This window comes from Accipiter gentilis, chromosome 28 (assembly GCF_929443795.1).
Source record: "Accipiter gentilis chromosome 28, bAccGen1.1, whole genome shotgun sequence".
NCBI lineage: Eukaryota > Metazoa > Chordata > Aves > Accipitriformes > Accipitridae > Astur > Astur gentilis.
In genome coordinates, this window is record NC_064907.1 from 10190323 (window position 1) to 10213081 (window position 22759).

Consider the following 22759-nt stretch of genomic DNA (forward strand, 5'->3'; position numbering starts at 1 on the left):
GTTATATATACACACCAAATTGACCTTAAAAATATACAGAAGACGAGACTACATTTAAAACATAAACATCTAGGAAAACGTAAGAGTATTTCAATTTGTTGGATAACACCAACGGTTTTATTGCACGTAACAACACAGATCTATGACACCTGAATAGGCAGAATTCACACTACTTACCTTTAGGTACTCCTGTGTCTTGGACAGGATATTTTTCAGTCTGTCACAAAAAGGCAAGAGAAACAGATGCTTGTTATTTTGCATGTAATTGTGCTAAAGAAAGAGTATATAAAACTGCATAATTATAGTTGCATCTCTTAAATTGCTACTAGTTGATCTGTCTACAATTAGATATAGTAACACTCTTCTTATGTGGGAACTGAGATGCTACTAACACTACTGATTAGCACATGCAAAAGTAATAGAGATTGCTGCTTTGCTGCAGTATCTTTAAAGGCATTACTTTTTAGTGAAAAAGCAGAGATTGGGAAAGAAATTTTGCATTTAAGTAGCAAGATAATCTAGAAAAGGTAATGCATACCAGGAGGAACAGAGATGACTTCAAAAGTTCTTTTAGCAGATAAAAGCTTTTACTAAAACGTTACTGTACTGAAAGAAAAAAATACTTTTCCCTTCTGCTCTAAAATTAAGAGGCCGATTAAGATGCAATAGAAAACTATTATTACTGAATTTAAGGGGATAACTGCTGATTTCCAGGCATGTTATAACTTATTTTACCTAAAATCTACCTCCTTCCCTATGACCCCTATCCTTATGTAAAAGTAGGTGTGGCTTTTATAGAAGCTTGTAACCAAGAAAACAGATTAAAGACATCATAATTTAAGGGGGGGAGGGAGTAAACAAACTTTCATTCATCTTAGACATAGCGACTTTCCCTCACCTTTTAAAAAAAACTCCCCCTTAGCAAAACACAGCATCCAATTTAGTCAGTCTACAAAAACAATCACAAAGTCTATATCTTTTATTAAAACTTGCTAACACAAATGCATGTACACAGGCTGCAATAATGGATCCCAGTGAAGTATCAGCATTTAAAGTACAAGTGAAATTTTAAATTTCCTACTCCCTGTTGCAAAGCTTCAAAATGGGATGAAAACACCAAGGCAAAGCAATAGCTTGCTTACTTGCCACGCATAAAATAAACCAATGCATTTCAAGCTGTTTACATAACTACATTAGACAACAGTCCTCTCTGGGCTACATGGCACTGTAACTTTTCCCCAGAGTAAGCAATCCATAGCAACATTAAAAACTCTTAAAAGACTTCACAGAATTTCATATTACTTTTACCTGATATACGCCTTGTCTCAGCATAAGACTGGCATGTTTAATACCCTAAGACAAAAAAAACTGTCATAAACGGTGTTACTCTGTTTGCTAGCAAGCACTAGAGAGTGCTGTTTGGTCTCTCCCTAGGTTCACCCATGCCTGCTGTAAGCCACTGCTGTTTGGTCTTACCTTTCCATGACTTTAACTCATCAGACAACATAGGTACAGGAAAGAGTAATAACTCAGTTCAATTGAAATTTTTAGCCTTAGGTAGGTTTCCTTATCCCTCCAACCCATATAGACAGAAGAATGTCAGCCTCTAGAGGCTCTCCCATGGACAGCTCAGCTGATAGCATCCAATTCAGCTTAAGTACCTATTGGTATTTTTATTCACACTTTAATTGCACAGGGTTAGTAAATTGAAATTTGTTTATACAATCATATGGATAAGCAAACCCCTATACATATGCACGGTTTGAACTTACATTCTTGAATGTTTTACTTCACTTCTGCACAACATAACTGTAGAGAGCTATAATGATTTTAACTGCATTAGACCAGAAATACATACCATTGTTAAGGAAAGAGTGCTCGGATCTGTATCCTCCACCGGCTCTTTCGCTGCATGATCTGCTGAGAATAAGAAAGCGTTATTACTGCATAATCCTCAAGATATTTCTGTCTGGCAATTCATATTTTGCTTCTTTGTCTGACCAAGATAAAGCACAACTATACGGCCATTACATGCATTATGTTAAATTACATTTTCACAAGAAAATATGACAAACTAGAAAATGTCAGAGCTACTAGCACATAGATGAGAAACTACACACAACAAGGAAACCCAGTTCTAAGCAAACAAAAGATGAAAATGAAATGAAAATGATGAAAAAATGAAAATTCTAAATCATTTTTAGTAAAAAAAAATAAAAATAAAAATAAAAAAATCACAAAGCAATTCTGCAATAAAGACTAAAATCCAGCATATCTGCTAAAAGGTAAGTTTTGTTCTCCTAGCAACAGCACTCTGTTTCTTCCTCAAAGCAATAATTCAACCAGCAAACATACCCACTACAACAAAAATTAATACTATAATAAACTGCAGATTGTAGTACAAAACCTAATAAAAAAAACATATTTGAGGTAAACATTAATTATTTGTATACAGTAGAATCTTAAACTTCAATTATATTAACATCAAAAGGATAAAAAAATTAAATCTTCTAAGTACCTGCAGGTGAATCATTAAATGTCAATCCCTCTGCATCAATGGCTAAATTGACAAATAATAGTGGGATACTGACCAAAAGTCCAGAGAGAATCTGAAACAAATCTCATAAAGAAGTCAGGATTCACAAAACCACTCCTGTAATTTAACACTGTCCTGACATTTCCTCAAGGAATCTCTTCTGTTGATAAGTATCATGTTTTCAAAAAGTGAAAAGCATTTTAAATTATATAGTAGGATTTTCACTCCATTCTTGTCACTCTCATTCTAAAAGTCTTTATACTTACTATAAGCACACATTAAATGTTTTCAGCTGCAACCAGTAAGAGGTGATTAGAATCAATATTTGGTGGTTTCCTTCTCCCAAATATAGAAATCAGTGCAATTAGAACACAGTCCCAGAAATGAATTACAAAATGCACAGTATAAACACTGAGCCCCAAAATAGCACAGAAGTTACACAGACACTATTCTAACCAACTCAAATGTAGCATAGTGGTTTATTTTGGGACCTACTCTAACAAATCTACTCAATACAATAGAATAAGGTGATCAGGCCTAGTCAGCATGGGTTTACGAAAGGCAGGTCCTTCTTGACTAACTTGATCTCCTCCTATGACAAGGTGACCTGCTTAGTGGATGAGGGAAAGGCTGTGGATGTTGTCTACCTAGACGTTAGTAAAGCCTTTGACGCTGTTTCCCACAGCATTCTCCTGGAGAAACTGGCTGCTCGTGGCTTGGGCGGGCATGTTCTTTGCTGGGTAAAAAACTGGCTGGATGGCCAGGCCCAAAGAGTTGTGGTGAATGGAGTTAAATCCAGGTGGCAGCCAGTCACAAATGGTGTTCCTCAGGGCTCAGTATTGGGGCCAGTTCTGTTTAATATCTTTATCAGTGATCTGGATGAGGGGATTGAGTGAGCCCTCAGCAAGTTTGCAGATGACACCAAGTTGGGTGGGAGTATTGATCTGCTTGAGGAAAGGAAGGCTCTACAGAGGGATCTGGACAGGCTGGATCAATGGGCTGAGGCCAGTTGTATGAGATTCAACAAGGCCAAGTGCCAGGTCCTGCACTTGGGTCACAGCAACCCCAAGCAATGCTACAGGCTTGGGGAAGAGTGGCTGGAAAGCTGCCCAGCAGAAAAGGACCTGGAGATATTGGTCAATAGCTGGCTGAACATGAGCCAGCAGTGTGTCCAGGTGGCCAAGAAGGCCAACAGCATCCTGGCTTGTACCAGAAATCGTGTGGCCAGCAGGAGCAGGGAGGTGATAGTCCCCCTGTACTTGGCACTGGTGAGGCCGCACCTCAAATACTGTGTTCGGGTTTGGGCCCCTCACTACAGGAAAGACATGGAGGTGCTGGAGCGTGCCCAGAGAAGGGCAACAAAGCTGGTGAAGGGTCTAGAGAACAAGTCTGATGAGGAGCGGCTGAGGGAGCTGGGGCTGTTTAGTTTAGAGAAGAGGAGGCTGAGGGGAGACCTTATCGCTCTCTACAACTACCTGAAAGGAGGCTGTAGCGAGGTGCGGTCGATTTCTTTTCCCAGGTAACTAGTGACAGCGTGAGAGGAAATTACCTCAAGTTGTGCCAGGGGAGGTCTAGATTGGATATTAGGAAAAAAATTCTTCACCGAAAGGGTTGTCAAGCATTGGAACAGGCTGCCCAGGGAAGTGGTTGAGTCACCGTCCCTGGAGGTATTTAAAGGACATGTAGATGTGGTGCTTAGGGACACAGTTTAGTGGTGGACTTGGCAGTGCTAGGTTAACAGTTGGACTCGATGATCTTAAAGGTCTTTTCCAACCTAAACAATTCTATGTTCTAAAGCATAAGACAATGCAAGACAGGGCAACAAACAAGCCTGAAAACAAAAAAGGTGGCAGCAGTGGGACAGAAGCAGCCCCAGGGCTCTTGGGACAGAGCCATTCTCCCTCCTGCTTCGTGAGGCAGCCCCATCAGCAGCAGTTCCTGGGTGTCCGGTGCGGTGCCCAGCCCCTCTCTGCAATGTCAGGCAGAGCCTTTCTCAGCACTAGTGCCCATAGGAAAACCACACACATTGTCCAGGCAGGTGGCACATGATCAGAGGGGTCACATCTACAAAGCTTGAGCACAGCCTTGGCACACACATACACACACTGAATGTTTTAAAAAGGCAGAGGTCTATGAAATTTCAGATGAGCATGGGTACACTGCAGTACAAAGTTTAGGAAGACATATGTAGAAGAGGAAGAAAACCCAAACCAAACCCCCATATTCTTGTCACGTGCCCCTTTTGGTAAATATGAAATCCCTGCTCCAGAAGCATGGTATTAACAGAATGTTCTGGATCTTGCCCTGATGGCAAGGGCGAGCACAAACTGCCATAAGCTTCCCAACTCAAATGCAGAGAGGCTGAGAGTCAGACTGGGATATGAGAAAATACCATAAGCTGGCGTTTGCATTACATGAGAGTAGGGCCAAAAATGGAGGATCCAGGTGGGAACAGTAGTGGAGAGCTGCAAAGGACCTGCAAAGGGGCAAGGAGGGAAGCCCACCCTGTAAAGGAAAGCTGAAAAAGAAGGAGGTACTGGGAACCAAAGAAAGGCTCCAGGGAAGAAAGTCAGCCCAGGCATTCCTAGTCCCACTGTTTCTCCACTGTCAGCAAAGACCCAACAAACCCAGTGGCAAAGCATGCAACTTATTGTCATTTTATTCTGGAGGCCTTACAGCTCCTCCTTATGGATTCTTAGATGCATTTGAAAAAAAAAGTCTCTCTTTCTTTTGCCCTTGTAATATAAAAGAAGCCTTGAGGTAGATGAAAGCAAACCCCACAAAAGCTCCTTGCCCTGGTGAACCTTGGTGGCTGCTGTAGCTATGGTAAGGGCTTCATTCCCTATCTTCTGTTACATCTCCAAGATACAGCCAAGGTACATTGCAACACAGGTAATTTACTTTCCACAATCCAGAGGGAACCACTGAAAAAATGAGAGAAGCTCCAGGAATACAGGCATTTGAAATAAGGACTTGACAGACCCCAGGGTGACTCTACAAGAGGTAACAGGTACAGGGTGGTGCCTTTGACTCCTGCTTTCTAGGTCTCACACAGAAACACAGCCAGTATGCATCTGTGACTCTGCATCTTTCTTGCTTAGCATCCATCCTAAAAAATATTTTTAAACTGTATTTCTTTTCTTATACCTCAATTTCTTCCCTTTTGTTTTTCTAGTTCTTTATAAAGAACAGTGATTTTCATGTTTTTTAGGTTGCAGAGCACTACCAAGTCCCAACGTTTTCTGTAAGCGGCATGTATGTGTATAAATATTTGTACCTAAGAATAAAGGCTCCACATACTGGCTGAGGATGATTCACCATGGTCTTGTTGACCACTGATAGTAGGCAGATAATTTGAAAACCACAGACTTAATATATAATTGTGGACTTAATATATAATTGTGAATAAGGCAATTAAACCACCATGTCCCCTCTCTCTTTCCCACACGTATCTCCCACAGCATTCTGCAGCTCATGTCATACAGCTGGATGCAGGTGCACAAAACAGTAGGGAGGAAAGTTCTGTTTATCTCAAATGTAAACCACCCAGTTTTGCATGTTGAAAGGCTGACAGGAAATACAGGTATCATCTGACTGACTATTCAGTGCAGACCATCTGATTTCATAGTTACTTTGACAGACAGCTTGCTAACATTATCTGGGATCCCTCAAAAAATCACTATCACCATATTCCCCACTGACAGCATACAGCCACTGACCTACATTTACTTCCCCACATTTCTGCCAGGAACCACACGTGAGTTGACTCAGATGGACATAATCAGCATGTGCAAATTGACTCAGACATAAGTCAGGTTCAATGGTTGCTCCGAAAGCTCCTTTCTGCCACCCAGCACCTGCACACTGCTCAGCAGCTGCCATGGCTCTTCTGCCTGAGCCTGTCCAATATAACCAGTCTGCAGCAGGAGCAGCAGACTTGTACCCATCACCACCGTTTCTCTCTGTTCAATACTGCTATTCTAAATGGGATGCAATGCTGTGCACTTACCAGTGTGAACAGTTTATAGATTTTATATATACACAAATGTATATATGTGTATACACATTCAAACTTCTAATCCTACATCTGCTCTTCATCCCTACATTGGAAGGAAGTCTGAAGGTGAGTTTTGGAAACGGCCACATTTTGGCCTTTAAGCAGGAGGGGGCTTATAAGGCAACATGTAGCAGAGACGGTATTCCTCTCTGTTACAGTTTTTTCCCTGCAAGATAGCCTTGACACCACTAGTAGTGAGTGAAGCAGGTAAGGTCTACCAAGGTTATGTAGTTCATCCATACACATAATAAGATCTCTTTCACAGCAAGGCTGGCCGTACATATTAATAGTACAACTTTGTACAACTCAAACAAAGTGATCACCCTAATACTAATGATGTTCATAGAGGTGAATCCTTTGATTAAACCCAAATCAACAATGGTGCTTTGACCAGAGGCACATGTAATTCAGATTTGAGTAAGAGGAGAAAACAGAGCAAATCATATTAGAATGTTCAGTCCTCTGAAAAATCTAAGTCCACGAGCACTTGTGCATTTTTGTTTACTGTTAACTACTCAAAACTTTGTCACGGTCTGAGCAGACAGGCAGGGAAAAACCGCGATGCTGGGACACCTCAGATGAGGTACTCAAAAGTCATTTGCACCATCAGCCGTGTAAGTTAAAGAGCGTGGGCTTCCTAAGCACCCGGAGTCTGGGGTTTTAAGAAAATGGCTTTTTAATGTGCTGTTAGCGAGCACAAGCTAACTTAGACGCTAAACACTGCAGCAGGCTTGACAGGACAAGTCGCGCGAAATCACATCAGCAGAGCACATGATAAATTATTACCATGCTTAATTAGCGCGTGCGGCGGGGGAAGGGAGCAACTAACGAACCCTTTTAATCTCGGCCGGGGCTCGGCTCCTCACCTGGCTCCTACGAGCCACGGCCGCGGGTCACACAGGCACCCAGATACCCTCCCCCGGCGAGGGTTAGCGGGGCGACAGGGCGCCGCGGGCCGCACCCCGCCCAGCGCCCGCCCCGGACCCGCGGGGGGGGACCAGGGAGCAGCCGCCGCCGCCGCCCCTCCCGGCACCCCGCCCGCCCGCTCAGCTCCCCGCGGCGGCGTCCTCACCTGGGGGCAGCGGGTCCTGCGGAGCGGCCATGGGGGCGGCGGCGGCGGCGGCGGCGGCGGGGTCCCAGCGCGAGGAACGAGCGGCGCCCGCCGACGTGCCCGGAACCGCCGCCCCGCCGCGCCGCCCCCTTCCTGCCGCCGCCGCCGCCCCGCCCGCAGCCCCGCCGCAGGTACGGCCGGGCGCGGGGCTTCGCCTTCCCCTCCGCCGGAGGGAGGTCTCATTCCCGGCGCGACTCCCGCCGGGGTAGAAAGCGCGTCCGCCGCCCCGGAGCTCGCCTCTCTCGGCGGGAAATACCCTTCTCCCGCGGCTACGCCGGGGTAACGGCTCCGGGCCGCGAAAGCTCCGTGTTTCGTTAGCAACACGGACGCTGGATGCGTGTTACGGCTCCTCAAGTAAGACTAGCGTGGACCTACAGTAAGTTACTTCAGCAATACGAAATCAAGCGCTCGCTCTCCTGCTCTTGCAGATAGTGAGGCGCGTAAATCGCTGCCGTCGGGCGGAGAGGGGTGGTCTCCCTCAGCGTCTAAGGTGCACCTGCAGACGGCTCACGGTGCAGGGACGGAGTTTCAGGGCGCAAGTATTGCAGAGCAGCCGTCATATGCGACCCTGGTTTTCCTCAAATGTTTAAAATCCATCCTCTTATGCTACAGGCACTTCCAATACCACGACGATGTCAAATCTTTGCATGTAATTGCTTTGGGTCCCCGCTCTCACCTCTGGCAAACCCTCTCACTTAAGGTTTCAGTAGACTTAAAGTAACACAGAGATCTTAAATGGGGTCCCTGCACGAAATCACTTTCTAAATAAGAAATACCATGTATTGCTATTTATTGCACAGCACAAACAAAAGAAACCAGCTTAACCGAATTTGCTATTATAAAGACCACATTTTGTGCGCTAGCCCCCTTACTCATTTATTAACGACGTAACTTTACGGCCAAATTCTACTCTGTTACACAGGGAGAGCTCCAATTCGGTCAACTGGCTTACACTGGAGTAACTAGAAGTAGCCTTTGGTCCATAAAGCAGTAAAAATTGAGTGCTTTTCCACAGATTATTTTCCATCTCTCATGCATGTTACAAATCTTAAAAAAAAAAAAAAAAAGGTTATTAAATTGCTCTTATTTTCAGAATTTAGATTGACTACAGTGGCTCATCCTGCTCTTTGGCTTTTCATCAATATCGGTAATATTAATGTTTTTCAATTATTCTGTTATTAAATTTGTGAATTCTTGTAAAAGAGCACATCTTTGCGAGGAGAGCTCTTACGGTGTACCTCTAAATCATCCTACCAGCAAGAGTACTGATATGGCATTTAGAAGATTCAGAGCCTCTCCCTTATTTCGCCTGAGATGAATTGAGGTTTTTCCATTGAGTTATACACACACAGAAACACATACATACATCTCTTTATATCTTAATCTCCAAGGTAGAGCTAACAGATCACTAACATTTCTGTAATTCGTGATGTGTAAAAACCAAAGAAGTGGAGTTTTAGGCATATCTTTGGAGTCCGGCTGTTTGAGGTATGGGTTGATTCTGATTGCTTCCACATCAATATTGAAACTCATTCTCAAAGAATGGAGGCATTTCTTAGTTTAAAAGGGTAACGCCAAGGCTAATTAGAAATAAAATTGCTGATTCTTTATGTTTCCCAAGATTTCCTTAGAGGCACAATGTTTTTGGCAATTGATAATCAGGCTGAGAGTAAGAGGGCAGAGAAAGTGTATTCTTACCAAAGCAGATATGCACAAATGTTAGAGTAATAATTAGAGCCTCTCTTGTAACTATAAGGAATGACAAAACCACAGCAGAGCTAAGAATTTTCTGGATTTTAAACCTGCCAAATTTATGCCTCAATGAAAGGAATGCCATATCTGCCCTGAGGATGTGCATGTGTATTGCCTCTGTGTGCTGTTTGAAGACTACTGGTTTTAACTCCAGAAGCAGATATAGACAGTGACTACAAAAACTTTGGATAAATATATGTATAATCTATGTAAAAATGTATCCATTAACATCCTTCAAAATATCCCTAGTGTACTATTGTTACACAGGTGGCTGTAACCTACAGAAACAAAGCATTGGTGTTGGGGGCTAAGCCAGGTTTTACCATCAACGTGGCATTTACTATTCTGATAACTTACAACCTGAAATCTTCCTACATTAGGATTAAAAAATTATTTTAGTAAACAATGACAAAATAATTTTAGCAGACCAACACTTGTGCCAGCAGCCAGAACTGGTTAATGGTGTTAAAAATCATGTATTTTTTAAAAGTGTATCTGTGAATTACATTAGCTTTTCAAACTGAAACAGATTTTTTAAAAACAAATTATTCATAAAAAAACTCTTTAAAATAATGGAATTTAATAATAGAAGCAAATATTCTAGATAACATTACTGCCTCAAAACTTAGGTTAGTCATCATAATTTAATATTTTTTTCCTAGTAGTGAAGGAGGAGCCTGCAATTATACATAAATATCTCTAGAGCACTGTCAACAGTAGAGATTAATTTGGCTGTTGCATGCCTGTTCTTGTACCAATCTTTAACAAGTGATATAGAAATCTTTGTTTTGTTACTTAACTAACTGACAAGTCCAGAAAGCCAGCAATTATTTTGGCAAAACTAAATATAACTGTATCATAAAAATTAAATCCAGAAGAAAACTTTAAGCAATGGCATTCTCTAAAACAGTGGATTAACTTTCTCATCAAATTGCTATACTTAAGTACAGTCTGTATCTTATCTTGCTGTAACCCTGCCAGCTGCTAAATTCAGTGTAACTAATGATAATGTGAAGAGTTCAGGACTTTGTAAATTTCCACTCAAATACAGAATTAATATTTGCAAATAGTTTTTACAAATCAAGTCTACACATGCCTCTTCTCAGCCCTTTCCTGGCCCCATCAAAAAACCAGCCATTTTTTATGATGACAGAGACTTTTCCCAAAGATCTACAAACTATCTCGTAATACATAGCCAGTTAGTTTATTGTTTGAAATAGCAATTAATCCACAGTCTCAACAGGTTTCCCACCTTCTGAGCACAAGGCTGCAGATGAAACCTTTTTCCTCCCACAGACAATATATTCCTGTCCAGCAAACTATTATTGCTCTCTCCCCCCCCCCCAAAAAAATAGAAAACTTTTTTCTAACTGATCATCTATGTCTTTTCCCCATGGAAATAAAGAACTTCTGTTCCAGATCACGAATGCCACTAACACAATGGAAGAGTAATCTTCCCCTCCATGACAGGGCTTGCTAATAGGCACAGTAACTGTGGGCCTGCCAGTATCACTTGGCAACCTTGTTTATGCTTCCTCTTTCATTTGCTTTATACATTTCAAACATCTTTATTTAAAGAAGTTCATATTGAGTAAAATACTTCTGTTTCAACATAGCTCTTCACCTCTAAGGTTTTCAGCAGAGTTAGGAAACACCTCCCTGCATTTTCTTTCCCAGGTATCCTATAGATAGGTTTCAGCTATCGGCAGCTTCAGTGTATTGCTAGGCCAGTTCTTTAAAATTCTGAGACTTTTGAAGTAGGAATAATTAACCAGCAGCTAAAAAGTTAAAACTACTTTCTTTGCCAATAACAATATTGGTCTGTTCTTTCACAGTTGTACAAGAATGTCACAATTTTGATATTTATTTGACAGAAACAACATTATATGGAGAAAATATAAGAAATGACACACACCTAGACCATCTTATGTAAGACAGTGGGTAATTTGTTTGCCTTATAGGACTGCATGATATAGGAATGTTCCCACCACTCCGGGAGCTGTCCTGTGTCCAAGTCAAACATGCGCCACAAAAACAGTGAAACCTTGCTTTCTCTAGATTGACATTTTGAAACTGAGCCTAATACGATTGGTTTCAGGCTGCAGCTTATCCCTCTGCAGGGGCATTAGCAGGGTCCCCCTGCCTGGCTGCTTGTTTCCATAAACATATAATAATTTAGTTGAGATCTCTACCTCACAATCACATTTGTTGACAGATAAGCACACCCACAGAAAGTACAAGTGCATAAATCTTGGGGTTTTTTTTTTAAACAAGATTACTTATGTCCAACTGCACCTGCTATATTCAGAAGCTTGACAGAGTTAGTAGACTCATTTCTTTGTTAGCATTCCTTCTTCAAAAATTATTGGTACTACAGGAATGACAGTAAGACTCCAGAGATTAGATTGTTTCTGTACTCTTGATTCAGACCATGCTGTCATATACTACACAATGCAGTTTGTTAACATTAAACCATAACACACACAAAACATAGGAATGAGGATACAGGTCCATAGCTAATATTTGTAGTTAATTTTTCACCACCTACAAAAACTTTTTAAAAAATGTACTCCCCCCTTGTACTTTGCTATTCTTTATTTTTTATTGCATTCTATCTTTCTTTGTCCTCTTTTCCCTGATATTCATTGTGAAGATACTGCTGTATGCAATTTTCATATTAAAAATTCCCTTTTTTTCACTATACTTAATTTGACCTATTGTTTTGCTATTTGCAGACCATACTCACTGCCATTTCTCTTGTTTCCATAGACATGGGTGGGTACTTTTCAAAAGTTTTTTGCAACAGTTGCCTCAGACTTGAGCATATATGGTGGTTTTAAAGCAGGTATCAGTAGGTGAGAACAGGATGTCAGTGAAGCATGACTTGCAAGGAAACATAACTTGTATCAGGCCTAAGGACGGCTGGATAAAATAAAACAGGAGTTTGGGCACACAAGTTCTCCAGTTGTAGCAGGCCTGACAGACCACAGAACTCATGTGCCCCACTGCTTGTCTGCTTTTTGTGCTTAATGCCAAGTGGTTTACTAGAAGTTCTTACCCACAGCTTTGCCTTGCTGTATCATCAAATCTTTGCAACTAGGCTACCACAAGATGTTCCATTGCTCAACAGGCACTGCACTCCCACCACTGCCGTTTGCCAGACTTAAACAGAAGTTTGTGACATATTGATTCCTCTGGTTTACTCTCCTAAGTTTAGAGAGGACTCATGCAAATGTTAATCTGGAAAAATAAATAAAGGCAAAAGTTTCAAGGGCAAAAAATTTCCAACAATCCACGTTCCAGATTACTGAAATCTAGTTCATGAACTTCCTAACATGAAATGTGAAGCCACCCCGTTTTGCCTGTTTGTTCACTTAAATTAGTCTGTAATAACTTCTAAGAAACATTTTTTACATGGTTGATGACCACAGACCATTATTTCTGTGTACAACTGTCATGGTTTAACCCCAGCCAGCAACTAAGCACCACGCAGCCGCTCACTCAGTCCCCCTCAACCCAGTGGGATGGGGGAGAAAATTGGGAAAAGAAGTAAAACTCGTGGGTTGGCATAAGAATGGCTTAATAGAACAGAAAAGAAGAAACTGATAATGATAACACTAATGAAACGACAACAGTAATAATGAAAGGATTGGAATGTACAAATGATGCACACTTCAATTGCTCATCACCTGCCAATCGACACCCAGTTAGTCCCTGAGCCGTGATCCCCCCTGCCCCCACTCCCCCCAGTTCCTATACTAGATGTGGCGTCATATGGTCTGGAATACCCCTTTGGCCACTTTGGGTCAGCTGCCCTGGCTGTGTCCCGTGCCAACTTCTTGTGCCCCTCCAGCTTTCTCGCTGGCTGGGCTTGAGAAGCTGAAAAATCTTTGACTTTAGACTAAACACTACTTAGCAACAATTGAAAACATCAGTGTTATCAACATTCTTCTCATACTGAACTCAAAACATAGCACTGTACCAGCTACTAGGAAGACAATTAACTCTATTCCAGCTGAAACCAGGACAACAACCAGAGTGCATAAGCTCAATTCTGGCAAGTAAGAGCTGGCTAAAAAGCACCAATGGAGCTAAGACAAGAAAAGTAGCAGGACTTTATTAGTTTCACTTCCCACTGTGTCCTCTTTGCAGGCCAGAGGCAAGTTTGGTAACTGCAGACTTGTTATATCCATTAAAAGACTGTCTGTCACTCTCTGGTGCACCCAGATCTCTGTCCACTCAACAGAACAACGTTGTGATGGGGAAGAGGTGACTCTGATGTGCATTATTCAACTCTTATTTACCAATACAGACTAATGTTTTTAGTTCCCATGTTCAAGGCTTGCTTTGCTTGCACACTGAAAGAAAACCTTAGGGCTTGCAAATAAAACTGTCAATGTTTTTAACAGCAATGCATATTATGAAATCACAGAAAATATTCATTCTTTATGCCAAGCATGTACATGGTACAATGTACGTGTACATTGAAAAATTAAATATATATGCCAGACTCTTTTAATGAGGCCAGCAAGGTGTAAACTATGATTACCCCTCTGCCCAGTAAAGGCTTTGTCCTCAGCCCCTGATAAAATATTATAACATCATGGCAAATCTCCTTAAAAGAAACAGATGTAGTAGATACTTCCAGCTTCGTAACATGCTGTTAGGTTTTGTTTGCAATTGTAGGACTGTTTCTTCAGCAGCTACTTCCTGAAATTGATTTCACAAAGAAATCCTATATTAGGATTTTTACATTTTTTTAAAACATTTTAATACCACTACCAAAGTAGCATTTATAGGTTGAAGTCAACATTAAAACATAAAATAAGATTGAAAGTACTGTAGAGTTTAGAAAACTGTATTAAGCTAAATTCAGCTCTGGTACAGCAGATAATACTTATGTATAGAAGGAATTAATTTCTTTTTTTTGCCTCTTAAAATTAGTCATTATGCAATTCTACAGCCAATTCCTTATATTTCTAACATGGCAGTTGGAAACTAAACTGCTACTGACTTTTGATGCAAGCAGGATAAGACTGTCAGAGGTGAAGAAAAAGTACTTCCCGTAACTAGCACAGAATGTTCAGAACTGACAACTGAGTGAACGCTATGACTTAGAAAATACGATAGTTTACATCTAATTTGCATAGCCCTTTATGCAGTGCAAGTGCATGGCAGTGCAAGTGCTTGATTCTTCCAAGGTTTTGGGGCTTTTTTAAACACTCATGACAGAAACTGTGCTCCAGAATCAAAGCTACAAAATGGAAACAAATACAGTGAATTCACCAGAATCTGCTAAACAGAAACAGTTCCTTTGTGAAAAGTACAAACCACTTGCGATAAAGTATGGCATACTGATAGTGAGAGCAAACCATGGCAATGTAAACATTAGCATTAGCTGTTCTGCATTTCTTCTCAAATATCTAGCAAATTTACTGGTCCACTGATGCTGAAAGTAGGAACAGATTCTCATTTAATCCTACTGAAATGATAGGTGCACTGCCTGTAATCCAGAGAGGAAAGGAAGGAGCAACTGCATCATCTCTCTGGGACCAAACTATAAAACTACTGCCTACTCCATTTCATGGTCTCTGTAATTCATAGCTATCAATACTTCATCTTTTCAAGCCATTTTCAGCAATGCAAAATCTGTGACATACTGACACTTAAGGACAAATATAATGGAAAACTAATTTGAATTAATCTGTAAACAAATAACAATGGCCAATCTAAAAACTTTTAAGCTCTCTGAAATTGTTACCTCGACCTTAAAGCTTGTCACCATACTCCTGTAAAGGAGTATTCTCCTCTAACTGAAAGGGTGTAAGAAGAACCTGGGTTAGCAGATGGATTGAAAGTAAAATCCTAATTCCAGCAACCCGGCACATAAAATCAGTGCAACACTCATGTTTTCCCATAGGAATATGAATTTTTGCAATTCTGGAAGTGAATTACAGATATATGTTTAACTGTTGGGAGCAAAAGATTGTTTCTGAGCTGCTTGGTTTTTGGTTTGGGGTTTTTGTTTTCTTTTGTTGTTTTTGGTTTTTTTTAAGATTTTGAAAGGAACTGAAAAGCAGCAGCAGGAACAGTCTTAGACCAGTTCCAACACCTATTGGTAACGCACAGCTAGACAAATTCAACTGATGTTATACTGTAACTTTCAACCTCTTGGGTGCCAAACAGTGTCCCTAAAGGGTCAGTAAAAAATTAATAAACAATAAAATAAAATTAGGTGGAGCTAAACTGATCTAACAGCAAGCAGCCACTGGAAGGGATGGTCCTACCCTCTCTTCTTCCTACCAGGATATGTACCTTTGCCTCTTTCCCTGGATCAGGTTGAGTGATGAAGCAGACATACAGTAAGTCAGTTCAGCTGGCTGCTCTGGCAGAAAATATCCCTAGGGGAAAAGAAAATAAAATTCCCTTAAGTAGCTGGATTGATTTAACATGCAGGACTGCTAGCTCAGATACATGGGATGGGGAACCTGGAGAAGGAGGGATGAGAGGGAGAAATAGGACTGCCTGTTTCTACACAACTCAGTACTTCTTTATCTTAACTGTAACGTGAAACCACATCTGAAAGCACCTTCTTCCCGTCTGGTAGGCTTCAATTGGCTACACAGTAGTCTGTGCTCCACTGAAAAAAAAAATAATAGGGAGGGTGACTTTACAACTAAGAAAACGAATTTAAAAAAGAAAAAAGGCCAGTGGATGGAGAGTCTATCGCTTTTCCGTTAACTTTCAGCCTTGCTTCAAAGTGAACAGGGAAGAGAATCAGACAAGGCAAAGCCATATTTCCATTTTTCCTGTACTTCTTGCTGTAGAAAAAAAAAAAAAAAATCGGTGTACCCGCCTTCATATAAATAGCTTCTCATAAAAAGAAGCTATACTGACAGAAAAGGGCAGTTTAACCTGCCAAAAAAAAAAAAAAAAAAAAAAAAAAGGCCACTTCTAAAGACTCAACACGATTCACCTCTAAGGCACTTCGCAGCAGCAGGAAGAGAAGTCTCTAGAAGTACTTTTGGTCTCTGTGAGACACCCGGCTGAAGGCTGGAGGCGGGCGCCGGTAAACACCGGACGCTTCAACTTCCCGGCGGCAGCCCCCTCCTCCCTCAACGGCGGCCTTGCACGGGTGACACCCCCCCACCCCCGGCCGCAGGACCCATGGCCGCCATCGCCCCGCTCCTGCCTCCCCTCACACAGCTTCGCGCCTCCCCTCGCGCGTCGGCGCGCGAGTACGCCGCCGCCCCCCCGCCCCCTTCCCCTCCCCCCCCGCCCCGCCCCTCCTCTCCCCGCCCCGGCGCCGCGCGCACGCACCCAGCAGCCCCCTCCCTCGGCGCTTGTTTTGGAGGCGCGCGCGGACTACGGTTCCCGGGATGCCGCGCGGCTGCCGGAGGAGCGGGCGCTTGGGCGGCGGCGGCGGTGGTGGTGGCTGCGCGAGAGAGGACCGTGCGCGCGCGCGCCTTGACGGTGCTGTTGGCGGCGGCGGCGGCGGCAGCGGCAGCGCGCGGGCAGGTTGAGGTGAGCGCGGCGCCCCCGCCCGACGGCTCCCGCCGCAGGCAGGAGCGGCCGCGCCGGGAGGAGACGCTGCCACCGCCGCCGACCCTCGGTTCGTCCCTCTCCTTCCTGTGGCGGCGGCGGCTGCGGAGCGGCGGGGCGAGGGCCGCCCTCCCCCGTCAGCCTCGGCGGGCGGAGCGGCGGCAGCAGCAGCAGCATGAGCAGCGGCGGCGGTGCCGTCCGCAGCACAGCGGCGAGGGCACGGTTGGCGGCGCGGCTGCTGGCGGTGCTCGGCTGCGTCCTGACAGCGGAGGCCCAGGTAGGAGCCAGCGGCGGATGGGACGATGCGGCGGCAGGCTCCCCTCATGGCGGGGGGGGGGGGAGGCGTGGGGAGGGAAGAGGGTGGCCGGGCAGGGATGCCCCGGCGGCTTCGGGTAGGGCTGCGGACCCCCGCCTGAGGGGAAGGAGAGCGGAGGACCTCCCTGTGGCGGGCTGGAGGAGGCGGGGAGGGCGCTTCGGAGGGTCGTGGGGGAGAGCGAGGGCAGCTTCGGGCCGTGTCCTGTGCAGCCTTCCGGCGGGGAGGTCTGGGGATCCCTCGCTGAAGTCCGTAGCCCGCGTCCTGCCTGTTCGGAACCCTGCGGGTGCTGCTTGCCGGGATCGGGCCCGGGCCCGGGTGCCTCCGGTCTGTGAGGGGAGAAGTTGTCTGACCCGGGAACCACCGGTAGGACCCTTATATAACGGTCCAGCCCCACAGAGCAGTTGTTTAATCCAGGTAACGCTGCTTGCTGTCTGTAGGGTGTTGCGTTGAGGAGCCCCGGGCTGGATCGTACCCTTCTGTAGGCAGAAACTTCGGTGCCCTTACGAAGTCGGTGAGAAGCCATATGTTCGAATGGCAATATCACTGCCCGGGCTTGGCTTGCTTTTAGGTGGTGTCTGTTTGCCCACATTACGGAGAAGGATGAGAATGCTCCTTCTTTCTCTACACTGCCTTCACAGCTTCAGAAGGATGGGTGTCTGTAGTTGGGAGTTTGCTGTTCGTCACCAGCATGACTGTGACTGAAGTAACAGCTGGTGTCAAGTAGGGAAGGATTTCAGCTGGGCCAAAGACATTAGAGTGAGTTTTTATGGAAATATGATGTCCACATGAAGCAAAGTTTGTCTTCTGTATCTGATTATTATTTTTCTTGTATTTTCTAAATATCTGCTTTGTATAATGTGCTATATTGTAAGTGACCGTTCAAGGCAGTGACTAGAGTAGTCTAGCATAGATAGCTTTTATTGCAGGGTTTTTTTTGTTGTAAGTTGAGGTTTTCTCAGGTTTAAAAATCCATTATTTTAGCAGCCATTTTAGCATAACTAAATGCTAACTGAATTGGGACTCTTAAAGCAGCCATTAACAAACTGGCATGGTTTTCTTATGATGCTTGGCAGAGAGATTGGTTGTTGCTGTTTCATAAAATTGTTAACGTGTTGTATTCAGAGTTTAAATACCTAGAGTTTGACATGGGCAGGGAAAAGATAAGCTAGCCATTAGTTCTTGGAGTCATATTACCTATAGCTTTTCTCTCATTCTGTAGCTATGGTAAAGTAAAACACTAAGGAACAAAAGAAGGTGTCCCAGGTGGTCTTCTAATTGTTGAAGCAATTAAAGTACAACAACCTGATAACACTAATAAGGTTGTTTGTATGAATAGACTGCTTGTTAGTATATGCATTTATTCAGGTTTTTCTTAATGCTTAAGTGCTGAATACATTTCTCTCCAGATTTCATAAGGAGAAATTGATGCAGGTTGGACGTTGACCTTTTCTTCTGAAAGGCTGATTTATCTTGGAGAAGAAAAGTTAGAAGTTTAACAACTCCAGTACAGCTCTGGTATCTCAACAAGAACTAAACTAGGTTTGTCAATAGATGGAAATACTTTGGTAAGCATATTGGAAATACAGAAGAAATAGTAGCTATTCAGTGTCAGGCGACTTCTTGAAGACAAATAATAGGAAGCTAATGCTCTTAGAGTTTATTGTAGAGCTCAAAGTAATTAACAGGTGAAAAGAAATCTTGATACTTGGCCATTGTAATAAAAGTTGTGATAACTTACAGTACAGTTTGCCTCTGTATTTGCAGACTAAGATAACTAGTATAGTTCAATTAAAAAAAGGCAGAATACCAGTTGTGTGAATAAGAAAGTAGGTCTTGCAATTCTTAATTTTAACTGTGTAAAACACTGTTCTTATTTTGATGTCTCCAGTTTGAAAAAGAATTCACTGGAAGATCCAGGTGTCGACAAAAATGAAAGAATTTTCTGCATGTTCTTAGAGTATTTCATCATTACACAAGTGAGAGCACTGAAGATTACACCTGGACTTATTAAAAAAACTCTAACTGGTGTACTTGAGGTCTGTGTTGCTGTTGTATTAGCGTGCTATGAACTGACTCCACTGATGTGCAGTATTGGCGTTTCATATGTGCTGTCAGACCATTTTATAAATTGTGGTTTGGTACAGATATAGCATAGTTTAATTTTAGAGCATGCTTTCCAAGGAAACATTGATTTTGCTATTTTATGTATACAGGGAGCTACCCATTCCAGTTTTGAAGAAGTTGTGAGAAAGAAATAGAGAATTTCATTTGCTTGCTCTTGTTACTCTATATTAATTTTTCTCTTAATTTCTTAGACTAGTTGTAGTTTTGGGGGAGGGTTTATTTCTGAAACTTCCCCATGTTCTAAGTAAACTGTACTGCATTTTGAAAGATGTTCTTAGAATCGAGATTTTATCAGACACCTGGCAAAGGTGTGACCTCCGTTAGTTTGCCATCTTAGTTGAATAAAAAGACTGCAGCTTTTTATTTTTCCATGGGGATTTGACACTGAGTGTAACTACTGTGTGTTTATTTGGAACATTTTCCCCTGAAAAAGCGGTCTCAGTTCTGCACAGATTGTAAAAGTATTTTTGTGAGCAGTGGATAGCTTCATGAGGTGGTCACCAAAATAGTTTCCTACACTTTATTTTCTGAGTACAAAGAAAATTTCTTGGATCTTTCCTACCGCTTTCAGCTTAATAAATTATTGCTCTTCACATAATGTTTATCCTGTTTATACAGTTTAATAATATTTGAGCAAAATGTTCAGTCATCTTTTTGCCTTTTTATATTATAATGAAGTACGGCTGTTTGTTTTGTGGTATGGTGTTACCTGTAAAGACTGCAAAATTAATTTCTGCCTATGTGTGACTGATAAGAAAATTTGAAATTTTTAATGAAATAATTGTAGATTAAAATGCGTGGGGGTTTTATTTCTGTAAGTATCAGTAATGACAACTTTTGTCTTCTGACTTTGAAATGGCAGCCATGTGGGCTGTGAGCTTTCTTGGCATTGTGAAAAACCTGTAATTGCACATAGGCCCTTTCATAGCTGTTTGCCCAGATTTGAAGTTGGATAACATTAATAAGGAAAGCATATCCACGTGGAAGACTTTGGGTAAAGTAACTTCCCTTAAATGAGTTTTACTTCATTGCCATATCTAGTCTGCAGAATTGTGGCAGTCTATTTAGTGCCTTAGGAAAAGTAGGATCTACATAAGGTGAATTTTCTATTTAAATGCTTTATTGCCATACCCTCACCTCTTTATTCTCACAGGGGGGTGGACAAATCCATTTTCCAGGCTTCCGTTATGCTTCATAAAAGAGCACAAGCCTACAATTCGGTTTCTAGTTACTCTTTTACATCAAGCTTGGTTATGTAAGGGTATCTGTTCTGTAAAGTAGTGGAGTGATTTATCATGCATAAAACAGATTAGATGATTTCATAATCTCATCTGCATGAAATCTGTGGAGAAAAAAAGAAGCCACAAAATATTTTTTGTCTGCTTTTGCACGTAACCTCTTAGTAGTTAGAAGTTCTTCTAAGCCCATGCGAGATACAAGATGTGTGGGCTTTCTTATTTTGTATGCTTTCTAAGGCCATCATTCATGACAATGAATTTCCTGGTAGTTAACAGCAGTGTTTGGTTCCAATCCCTTGGATATGGTCTGAAGCCTTCAAACTTAATTTTGAAAGGCCTTTCAAACATGTTTGTAGTTGTTTAAGGAGCTATGCTTAGGAGTAGTTAGATTAGATTTAATGAAATCTATCATACAAGTGTTCATAGAATCACACTTCCAGTGTTTCCACCGTTCACTAAGATGCCGTCAGGGTCTCGGCAAAAGTGTTGCTGTAGCTTAGTCTAAGTTAGTTGGGCCTGGCGTCTCTGCTACTTGCACAGACAGTCCTGCTTTCGTCTCCTGTGCTGGCAGTAGTGCTCCTGCACTTGTGTGCGCTCCTTTTCAGAGAGGTGGTCTTAAGCTTGTGCAGTACCTTGAACGAGCTTGCTGTCCTGGTGCAAGAAGAGGGACGAGACCTGGAAAGTTCAGACTTGGTTTCGCAATAGATTTACAGTCTTAAAATATAAGTGCCTGCACCTGATTTTCCTACTATTGATTTGTAGAATTCAACTGTGAAGTTACTAACTTCTTGGGCATAAAAGTACCTATTCCCCTACTTTCCACGTCTCTAAAGAAACTAGGTGGAAGTGTTCTTACGCTTTGAGAATAATTATAAAAATAAGTTGACGATGCATGATTGTGGGGGTTTTAGGCAATTCAGCTAATGAGTGTTTGATGGGAGAATACTTAGTATGCAACTCTGATGTACTAATATACCGTGTGTTCGTAGTCTGGAAAATCTTGCTGCTCATTCTGCAGAAAGTTCTATATGCTGAATTTGTCAACAAATTTCAGGGCTGAAGGTGTTAATCTGGCTAACATTGATACAGCATTGCATTTGGAAGTGGACTTGCACTCAAAAAAGTGCTAAGGTCTGTTATTTTCTAACTGAGTGTGTAAGGTATGTTGTAGAGTATTTTAATGATGAGAGAAATTATTTGCTATGGAACTGCATTTCACTAGTATTTCTTTTGACTGCCATCTTTGTCTCTTTAGAGGATTTTTCTGTAGTTAATATTCCATTTCTGATTAAAAATAAATTTTTAATGTATTTTTTAATAGCTCACAGGAGTCCTAGATGATTGTTTATGTGACATAGAAAGCATCGATGACTTCAATACTTTCAAGATCTTCCCCAAAATACAGAAACTGCAAGAACGTGATTACTTCAGATATTACAAGGTACAATTAGAATGGTATTTTCCTGAATAATTTAAATAAAATCCAGAAAATATAGGGAGCATTACATGTCATATCAACTTGTCTATATTAAGTTGTCTTTTAGAAGTCCACAGCTCTTTAATTTGGTTCTAGCAAGTTTTCAGTCCCTGACAGATATGTTAGTAGTAAGTAATGTTTGCTGTGTTAATCCTGGAGTCAGTGACAGTAAATCATGACTGCTTTCATTCAACTGATAAGTGGTAATTTTAAAGGCAGTATCTTTGTACTGCTGCATCTAGAAAAGGATTGTATATTAGCAACTTTCTGACAGCGTGCAGTACTTGTCTTCTAAGAAATGTGCATAATTTGAAATGGAAATATTGCAATGATTTCCTGATAAGTTGCTGTCTTAGTTCTGATTTTAGTGTTTGCCATGTAGAGAACCATTATTCCTTTGAAAAATAGGTAAAGATATTCAATTTTCAAGTAGTATGTAATATCACGTTTTTTATGACTTTAAACACTTTTTTCTCTGTATTAGAATCTGAGGAGCAAAATAAGACTTGGAAGCCTGATACTTCTGTTTTCAGATATGCTTAGCTTGAAAATGAGGTTGCATTGTGACTGAGCTAATCAGATGGTTGCCTGCCACTGGAAAAACGA

At 42.0% G+C, this 22759-nt stretch overlaps 3 protein-coding genes across 13 annotated transcripts in view; 1 reads left to right on the top strand and 2 right to left on the bottom strand.

Annotated features, from left to right (window-relative positions):
- The window catches only part of EDARADD (EDAR associated via death domain), a 28015-nt gene extending 11195 nt beyond the window's left edge, over window positions 1-16820 (bottom strand). For 2 of the 10 annotated variants that reach the window (XM_049831563.1, XM_049831557.1), the window contains exons 1-3: window positions 7666-7764; window positions 1859-1917; window positions 178-217 (exon numbers count right to left, since the gene is read on the bottom strand). In XM_049831563.1, coding sequence (XP_049687520.1) covers window positions 178-217; window positions 1859-1917; window positions 7666-7696 — 130 coding nt within the window. In that variant the 5' untranslated portion in view covers window positions 7697-7764. Of the gene's footprint in view, window positions 1-177; window positions 218-1858; window positions 1921-7665; window positions 7765-12514; window positions 12697-15771; window positions 16571-16776 lie in introns of those variants that run through there. The other 8 variants (XM_049831559.1, XM_049831561.1, XM_049831560.1 and 5 more) reach the window with 8 other exon arrangements.
- The window catches only part of GGPS1 (geranylgeranyl diphosphate synthase 1), a 407079-nt gene that overhangs the window by 411 nt on the left and 383909 nt on the right, over window positions 1-22759 (bottom strand). The gene's annotated exons all lie outside the window — the stretch shown is intronic.
- ERO1B (endoplasmic reticulum oxidoreductase 1 beta) overlaps window positions 16963-22759 on the top strand; it is a 33112-nt gene continuing 27315 nt past the window's right edge. For both annotated transcript variants that reach the window (XM_049831544.1, XM_049831546.1), the window contains exons 1-2: window positions 16963-17275; window positions 21998-22117. In XM_049831544.1, coding sequence (XP_049687501.1) covers window positions 17174-17275; window positions 21998-22117 — 222 coding nt within the window. In that variant the 5' untranslated portion in view covers window positions 16963-17173. The remainder of the gene's footprint in view (window positions 17276-21997; window positions 22118-22759) is intronic.